At 38.0% G+C, this 10,088-nt stretch overlaps 1 protein-coding gene across 1 annotated transcript; it reads right to left on the reverse strand.

Moving 5' to 3' along the window:
• Positions 1–4,615: 4,615 nt before the first annotated feature.
• LOC108328048 (probable sodium/metabolite cotransporter BASS3, chloroplastic) lies at positions 4,616–8,128 on the reverse strand. Its single transcript, XM_017561824.2, has 5 exons — positions 7,599–8,128; positions 6,451–6,546; positions 6,043–6,349; positions 5,713–5,960; positions 4,616–5,096 (listed from the first exon to the last, which is right to left on the reverse strand). The coding sequence occupies exons 1-5, from the start codon at positions 7,934–7,936 to the stop codon at positions 4,859–4,861; spliced, it is 1,227 nt and encodes a 408-aa protein (XP_017417313.1). The 5' UTR covers positions 7,937–8,128; the 3' UTR covers positions 4,616–4,858.
• Between the last annotated feature and the right edge of the window lie 1,960 nt (positions 8,129–10,088).

Genomic DNA, 10,088 nt, shown 5'->3' on the forward strand with positions numbered 1-10,088 from the left:
GGGTAAAAGATGATGGAGATAAGAGAGAAACAAATTGGATAAGTGAGGAAGGTGGATTAGGGTTAGGTGGATATTTCTGATTTTTTTCAGTTGGGGCTACTGTAGGGATGACAAAGAGAAGGTTGGAGTGAGAGAGATGAAAGAGAAATGGTTTAGAGGAATGAGGGATGAGAGACAAGTGAGTAAGGGTTTGATGATTTCTTGTTTTTTTTTAGTTTTGAAAATGAAAAATATTCAAATACCCTTGACCTTAAAACTTAGAATCCATAATATATGAGAGTATTTTTGTCTAGTAAAATCTGGTACACTTTGCTAAAATGTATCAACTGAAAAAAGAGTTTATATATATATATATATACATATGTATATATCTATATATGTATATATCTATATATGTATATATCTATATATGTATATATGTATATATCTATATATGTATATATGTATACACATATATGTGTGTATACACATATATGTATGATTAACCATAAGTCAGAGGCTCTAAACTACAAAACAAGTGACATCTTTGGTTGACTACTTTGAGTCAAATTTCTCTTTGCCAACTATTTAGGATTGCATTTCTTAAGTCCGATTTTTTCTAGGTCAAGCTCCTCTAGTTCAAGCTCTTTTAGGTCTAATTCTAAGCTAACATCTTTGACATACCACTCATGGTCGACAATTCTAACTGAAAGACATGGTTGACTGGTTGCAGAATGGTCATATTAAAAGTAATAATAATGAATCAACTTGTTAATGTCAATTAAGGTATTTTTGGACCGTGATTAGGTCGACAAAAAGGTAAAAGCACATAACAATCACTATAAATAAAGTCTTGAGGTATGACTTTCATATACATGCATGACTCCACTAATATTATATTGATCGATCATCTACTAACTTTAGCATCGGAGTGCCTTCTGCAAGTACCATCCGATTGGATGAGAAGACTAGACCCAACAACCATTCGTCTACAAAATGCGACATGAGCACCTGAGCGACATGGACAAGAAATCCGGGAATTGACAGTACTTGGCGTTGGAGACCTACCACAAGCCCGACATATACATCACAAAACATTTTGGCACCACCCGTGACGCTGAGTGTATGTCTCTTTTACTCCCATTGTAACCATAGGGAACTAGATGAGCAATATAGTGGAAGCATTCAACCGCCCGATCATTTGACCATAACCTCTAAGCCTCAACCGCATGGCCTTCTTTGGCCTCAACCTTTTGGTTGTTCAGCCTCAATCGCATATCTTCGACCTCAATCTCTTGGTTGTTTAGCCTCAACCTCTTGGTTGTTCAACCTTAACCATACGACCTTCTTCGACCTAAACCTTTTGGCTATTCAGACTCAATCGCACGACATCTTTCGGCCTCAACCTCTTGCCTTTATTCAGCCTCTACCGTACTGTCTCAGTCAACATCATTATCTAAGCCCCTATAGACTTCAATAGTTTGGCCGTTCGACCTCAACCGTTCGTCTTGACCTCTTTCGACCTCAACTAGTCAACTTTTCAGTCTTCACATCTTGATAGATAAACCTCGTATGCATCTTGGCCTCTTTCAACCTCAAACTGTCAACTTTTTAGTCGATATCTCGACCGATGAGTCTCATCTTTGTCTTGACCACTTGGTCGTTTGGCCTTAACATAACCTCATTCGACTTCATCATCTCAACCTCTTTTGGCTTCAACAACTCGATCAATTGGCCTCAACCCTTAGTACTGACCTCTTCCAGTCTCAACATGTCGCCTTTTAGTCTTAACGATCGGTCTTACAAGCGTCTTTGTCGTTCGGTCTCATCTGCGTCATCACCGTTCAGTCTCATCTGCATCTTCATTGTTCAGTCTCATCTGCATCTTCATTGTTTAGTCTCAACATAACCTCATTCAACTTCATCATTTCAATCTCTTTTGGCTTCAACACCTCGATCGTTTGATCTCGACTACCTTGTAGTTTAATCTCGACATAGCCTCATTCAGCTTCATCTTGTTAGCCTCTCTTGGCTTCAAAAGCTCAGCCTTTCGACAACATCGTTTGTCCTAGCCTCTTTTGGCCTCAACTTATTGACTTTTCAGTTTTGATAGCTCGACCAATTGATCTCTTCTACGTCTCAACCAATTAGTTGTTCAATTTCAACATAGCCTCATTTGTCTTCATCATTTTAGCCTCTCTTGGCTTCAATAGCTAAGCCATTCGACCTACCCCATTCTTCCTAGCCTATTTCGGCCTTAATTTTTTGACTTTTCAGTCTTGATAGTTTTACTTATTGGCCTCATCTCCATCTTGACCTCATTTAGCATGAACCTGTCGACTTTTCAATCTTGACATCACGGTCGATTGGTCTCATTTGTGTAATCTCAACATAACTTCATTCAGCTTCATCATCTCAACATGTTTTAGCTTCAACACCTCGACTGTTCAATCTCGACCGCCTGGTTGTTCGGTCACAACATAACCTCATTCAGCTTCATTATCCCCACCTTTCTTCATTTTAATAGCTTAGTCGTTCAACCTCAATTGTTCGTCCTGGCCTGTTTCAGCTTGAACTTCTTGACTATTCAGTCTTGATGGCTCAACCGATTGACCTTATTTGCATCTTGGCCTTTTAGGCCTCAATCTTTCGACTTTTCAGTTTTGACAGCTCGGTCAACTGGTTTGATCTGCATCCTCATTGTTCGGTCTCAACATAACCTCATTCAATCATCTTAGTCTCTTTTGGCTTTAACACCTTGATCGTTCGGTCTCGACGACCTAATTATTCAACCTTAACATAGCCTCATTCGACTTCCATCATCTCAACCTCTATTGGCTTCAAAAGCTCAGCCTTTTGGCCTCAATTGTTTGTCCTAGCTTCTTTCGACCTTAACCTATTGGTTTTTCAATGTTGACTGCTCAGTCGATAAATCTCAACTGTATCATCATTGTTCAGTCTCAACATAGCTTCATTCGGCTTCATTATTTTAGCCTCTCTTGGCTTCAACAACTACGTCATTTAACCTCAACCATTCGTCTGGCATCTTATGGCCTCAACTTGTCGACTTTTCAATCTTGACAGCTTGGCCAATTGACCTAATCTGCATCTTGGCCTCTTTCGGCCTCAACTTGTCGACTTTTCAATCTTGACAGCTTGATCGATCGACCTCATCTGCGTCTTTGTCATTCAACCTCAACATAGCCTCATTCGGCTTCATCATCTCAACATCTCTTAGCTTCAACAACTCGGTCATTCGACCTCGTCTACATCTCAACCCCTTGGTCTCATATTATCTGTCAACTTCATTCTTGAAAGCTCAACCTCACCCTGTTGGCCTCACCTTCTTGACATACCGAAGCGATCAAGCGATCGATCAAGGGAGTGCTCATCCAAGTGAACCCCTACTACACCATAAATAGGTCAGTCAAGGGAGCGCTCACCCCAGTGAACCCCTACCGCAGCCGTTAACAAGTCGATCAAGGCAACGTTCACTCAAGTGAACCCTTACAACACCCTTCAATAGGTCGGTTAAGCAGGTGTTCACCTATGTAAACCACTATCGCACCCTATAGCAATCGATCAAGGGAGTGTTCACCCAAGTGAACCCTTACCACACCCTTCAACAGGTCGGTCAAGGGAATGTTCACCCAAGTGAACCCCTATTCCACCCTTCAATAGGTCGATCAAAGGAGTGTTCACCCAAGTGAACCCCTACCACATCCTTCAACAGGTTGATCAAAGGAGTGTTCACCTAAGTAAACCCCATATCGTACCCTTCAACGATTAGTCAAGGGAGCGTTCACCAAAATGAACAATTTTTTCACCTTTCAACGGTCGGTCAAGGGAGCATTCACAAAAGTGAACCCAACCGCACCCTTCAACAGGTTGGTCAAGGGAGCGTTCACCCAAGTGAACCCCTATCGTACCTTTCAAGCGATTACTCAAGGGAGAGTTTTGAAAAAAACCCTTGTCAAAACACTCACCTTAAAAAAAGTTGAAGCACATCTAATCAACGTACAATAAAACACACGATTAATGGTTAAGGAGGAGTTCTAACTAAGGAACCCCTCCCGATCGAGTTATAGCTTTTGGCGTATGCACCAAGTACCAAACGACCAAATCCAAACCCTGTTGAAAATTATTTAATCCTCGGGCTTGGGGGATCTGTGTATCCTATGCTTGTCTGGTTAATATCGGACGACCAACCATCAACCGAATGGTCTAAACTCTAAGACCAATGACATCGTTGGTTGACTACTTTGTGGCGAACTCCTTTGGGATGACTACCCTAGATCGAGTTCCTCTGGTCTAAGCTCCTCTAGGCCGAGCTCCTCTAGGCTCAGCTCTTCTAGACTCAGCTCCTAGACATATATTTGTGTGTGATGATTATTCTCACAATTTATTCTTCATTAGAAGGAGATGTGGAAGAAATGAAAATAATACTAGTTGACATTCCTCCTTTCCCATTAGTATTCAATACCTGAACGAACAACACAACCCTGGATTAAAGATCTTATATGGAAGAAAAACACATAAAGGAAAAGAAAACTTATTAATTGGTAAATGATCTATGACATTGTGTGAGAGTATGTCCGGAAGTTGTACTGATTTCCAGCTAGGTAACAATGCGTAGTATCTCTGCAAATATACCTCCGTTAATATGTAATTTTTTCTCAGGTAAACGTTACAGTGTTACTGATGAAACTTCTTTCTTGTTGATTCGTGTGACTAACCTATACTCTCGAATTTTTCCTATGGATCTTCCCCTTCTAGCCATCGCTAATTGCTACCACATGATCAGATTTATTAAATTTCCCGCCTCCAACTGATGCTTAAAAATAAATAAACCTCAACGACATGCATCAGAAACAAAAAATTATGCTTTAAGAGCAGAATTGGTTCTTTGTGGAGGAAGTGGTAATAGATTTCTAATTACAAAGCCATTTCCCCAAAAAGAGGCAAGACAGAGACCAATTATAGCCATGGCAATGACAGAACATGCAGGAGGAACTGCCTGACTACTATCCAAAAATTGGGTTGCAAGAAGGCCTGCAAGAGTGGAACTCTGCATTCCAGTGCACAGTGAAATGGTCCTGCTCACCTGTTCTTCTTGCCTGTGACAGTATTTATTGTATTAGAGTTGAAATATGGCACAGAGTAAAATATTCTTGGTCTTGACAAGTTTTTACTCATTCATCTTCTTAAGAATAAAAGTTATTTCAAGAAAATTATGTTAGACGACACACTTCAAAGATAGGTCAAATCAATAAATCTCAGTCAGAAATATAATAGTTTTTTGTATGAGAAATGTCTATTTTTATGTGTCATTACTATTTTATTTCAGATCTCTGATAACAAATGAAGGATGATGAAACACCACCGTTCAATTTAAAGACAGCAATAGATGTATATAGCCAAGCAGATTATGTTTTCTGAAGGAATTTAACTTTAAGCACTTCATTAAAACATATACACGCTTGTTTGGATACAAAATTATATGAACTTTTGAGAGCTTCTTTATCACAAAAAATTCTATATTTTAGTAAATAAGCTCTTAAAACACTTATCCAAACATGTCATAAATGTCAATTTCACAATACCAGTTTTAATGTTTTGCCAATTTCAATTTCAATTTTCATCACAACATCTATTTGTCAATAAGAAGCTCGGGTAGCTAGGTCCTAAAAAATCAACTAGTCACAGATGAGGGCACCAGATGGAGACACATACCTCAACGGTGGAATCTTGGAGAACCAATACCCTAAAATGAAGGCAACGACATGGAATGTTAATACTGGAAAAACCAATCGGAGACCTTCGCCTGACAAAATTTGACTCCTATTTAAAGCAAGAGGGCCGCCAATGCACAGCGAAGTACAAAACATAGCAACAAATGGCATCACAGGTTGAAGAACAGATACAACTGGCTTTGCATATGCATTGAGGAGAAGACCAAGGGTCACCGGAACAAGAACAACCTTTCAAATATTTACAAGTAAACCAGTCATTAAACCAAATTCAAGTATAATATCACAGAAGCACTCACTAGTCTCTACACACCTGCAAAATTGACTTTGACATGGCAACTGCATCAACTGGCATCACTGAACCAATCAGAAGACCAGTTAACAGTGGTGTAACAACAACTGATGCAACTGTGGTATAGCTTGTGAGAAGAATGCCCAGGGCTACATCCCCTTTGCTTAAAAAGTTTGCATAGTTGGATAGCTGAGCCCCAGAAACACAAGCTGTGAGGACAAAACCTGCATAAAACATCCTAGACAAACCAAAAGCCTTCGCAACGAAGACCCCAAGAACAGGCTTAAGCATATATTGTGCAATTAACCCAACGGTAAGTGGCAAAGGTCTGCAGCAAAAATGAAGATAATGAACATTGGAAGAAGCTCCATGACTTTACGTGTTGCAATCTTAAGCAGCAAACAAAGAAAGTAATAATGAAATTCTTACCTCTTAATTGCAAGAGCAAAATCATCTACTGATAGTCTTATTCCAATAGACAACATAATCCCACCAAGAGCAGGTGCATATAACTCTTTAGATACCCTGCTCAAGTTAAAACCACTCTCTCAGTTCCTCATTTTCAATTTATTCCACCATACACGCTCTCACCGAATAACAAAATTATAAATTCTAACTGGATAGGGATAAGAACAACTATAACGGAAAAATAAAATAACTTCGACTTACTAACACATCATAGCTGTTCCTCATTACAAAGGTCCCCACTGCCAATACTATCCTACAAGCAATTAATCAAACACATCATAGCTGTTTCTCATTTTACGAGTCACTAATCCTTAATGATTTCAATCCAATTGGACTCCAGTAATCAAAATGTAGGGGCACAAAATTTCTCATGTACACAATAAATAAACTCGTTTCTTTTGTGTTTTCAGTATGAATCTCTGTTAAATAATTGTAATTTCATCTCGAAAATCTAAGCGTAATTAAAAACGAATTAAAAGTCAGCATGGAATATCTAGGCCAAACTCTAAATGAATAACAATCTATAGAATAGTATTTAAGTTTTGTCCATAAGCTATCAGATCAAGAAGGACACAATCAGAACGAAAAAAAATCTTTGAAGCACACAAAAATCCATAACAACAAACAGAAGGTTAGTGATAGCAAGTCATTAATTAAAAAAATACTTTATTAAATAACAAAACCAGAATCAATTTCCTTTCCCATAAATAATCTCTTACGTATATACTCAATTACAAACAAAAAACAGACCAGGAAAAGAAGAAACATGCAGCCTTAAACAAGATCAACCATGGATATAAATTTGTATTTAGATTACAATTGAAAATAAACTTTTTTTCATAAGATAACTTAAGTTCATCGATGACCAAAAACTAAAATATGGAAAAACTACTTAAGAAAGTATCCGTAAACTGAGATAACTGAGGATATATTCTACAAGTTTAAGAAAAATAAAATAGTATAAACTTTTTCAGTTAAAATTAACCCATCCATAAATTAAAAAATAACGAGAAAGCAAATTAGGTTATTTCCAAATTAATTTTAATTATTCAATAAGTGTTAGAGAGCATAATTTTTATTTTTATTTTTATAAAAGAAGAGAAGCTCACCAAGTGAAGGTAGAAGGTTGAGCGAGAGCGGCAACGGCAGTGGCAGCAACAACAACGGGAAGCAATGCGGACAGAAGCTGAGACAAGTCTCTTTTTCTCCCTTCCCCAACGGCGTTTCCCTCGTCAGTGCCGAGAGAGAGCAGCGGGAACTTCCCCGGTTGTCTTCGGAGGAAGCGGAACTCGATTCTGTGGCGGAACTGCGAGGTGGAGCACCCGAAGCTCGACGCAGCGCCACCTCTCTGAACGGTCCGCTGCGAAAGGGAGGTGACGGAGCGCGAGGAAGGCTGGAAGGGCAAGAGGCGGAGGTTTGTGGAACAGGCGATGGGAATTGTGGCCATTGGTGGCGGGCGCCGGCGGAGATGGTGCGGCGGCGAGGCTAGAAAGAGCGGAGGGAGAAGATGAGGTTATGGCGAGAGTTCGGGAGATATGATATGATTGCGAAGTTACGTGAAACTGAAAGTGAAACGAAGAAAATTGTGTGATTGTGCAGAATGAGATGATACTTGGCTGAGTTTGTTTGATCGGGTTCGGGTGGGTGAGGGTTATATAGGTACTGTTTTAAGGGCACATAAGTAACTGTTTAAGGAGTTATTCAACTGTTTTAAGTACAATATAGTAATGTCAATAATTTCAGAAGGTCAGTATCCTAATTTATGCATCAAAAATAACAAAATGGTAATTATTTTTATTCATGTTTCTAAATATTACTGCTCAATAAAATTATTTCAAACAGACAAATAATATTGAAAAATAAGAAAAAGTGTTGAAATTGTATTGTATTATTAATTATTAATTCTGTTATCCAATCTCTGGACAAGTTTTAATTAGTGTCTAATTTAATAGGAGAAGATTCGGTCTCAGTCCAACCGATCTATCATGAAAACCATGGGTTTAATTAATTAACAAACTTGTTTGATTTTATTAACCATAGCTAAAAAAAGTATACGTTGAAATATTTTATTTATCAAATAGGGTTTTTTAAAATTGTTTTCAGTTCTTATCATTTTATATGCTATGCACTTTTTACTTTTTGAATTTTATTAAATTTAGTTAAACTTTTTTGTTTCCTATATTTTACACACATTCTATTTTAGTCTTTTCTAGAAAAAATATTTTAATCCTTTAAATTGATTATGTTATACAATATTAGATGTATCAAAGGGGTTTTTTGTCCTCGTCAAATGGATCACTAAATTTATGGTAGTTTAACCAAACTCAATCAACCATCTACCGAATCAATGAACCATATTTGCATATTTCAAAAAAGTAAAATAAATAAATAATAATTTTAGATAATTTTAAAATGTAAATTGTAACATCCCAAAATATAGTAATTACCATAATCAGAATTAATTACATTAAGCTAATAAAACAGTGCAGTCTTACAAAAATCCGAACGAGCGCTAAAAGCCGAACGGCATAAAGATACAGAAAATAACGAACGCTTAAACAGACAAGAGTTCAGAGACGAACGGTCTTACAAAACTATGACCGAACGTTCAAAATAAAATTAATGAAACTAATAATATAACGTCACGCGAGCGCTCTAAGGCTCGGCTTTAACTTCCACGTCCACCAGATTTGTGTCCTCCAAATTTTCTTCTTCTAGCACTTCTTCAAGTGACGCCCCTCCATCTGCTCACACCCACACGGATGATCATTGCAAGGACAGGACGAACGTACATAGATGATACGACAACACAAGGAAAACGGAAAGGGTAAGCTTATAGAGTTTAAGTCATACATCAACACATACAATATTTCAATCCACACAACACATAGTTTAACATATAACATCCTGTAACATCTATATATATATATATATATATATATATATATATATATATATATATATATATGACGACCGTCCGGACTGTATGAACTGTGTAGCTACAGGCGTCCTTGCACCCGAGTGGTGTAGTAACTGGGAGACACTCAACAGCTGCCACTCGAGGTTAGTCCGTTCTTACGTCGCCCATGTTAACTTATGGACTAAGGACCTCCTGCCATTCCCACACATGAACTACTCTCCTCTACATGAAGATGAGTATCACGGAATATCAGGATGGACCAAGCCAGCATTAGCAATAGCCACAGCCATACTTTACCAATTTAATATCCAACATACATGAGACGTTCCACCCTGGAACGCTCGTCCAAATTCCATAATCATATAATCATGTAATATAGTGTTCACACGTCTTAGTATTTCTTATTCACAACATTTTCATTCTATGTTCCACTTTCTTAAAAAGACGAACGTTCAACTTTATGAAGGAAGAGGACGAACGTGAAAAATCAGAATTTATAATGACTCAAATAACAATAAGGGAGACTCCAAAGCGATAGGACTATTTTCTTAATAATTTAGATACCAAGAGGTCGGGTTGACTCAACTCGGACGAATATACATTAAGAAGAATACTGAGCTACATTGGAAATCTTTTGTTTAAAAGGGTCGACTGCCAGTCAATGACCGAACGCGCAGAT

The sequence above is a fragment of the Vigna angularis genome, chromosome 2, assembly GCF_016808095.1.
Source record: "Vigna angularis cultivar LongXiaoDou No.4 chromosome 2, ASM1680809v1, whole genome shotgun sequence".
Taxonomy (NCBI): domain Eukaryota; kingdom Viridiplantae; phylum Streptophyta; class Magnoliopsida; order Fabales; family Fabaceae; genus Vigna; species Vigna angularis.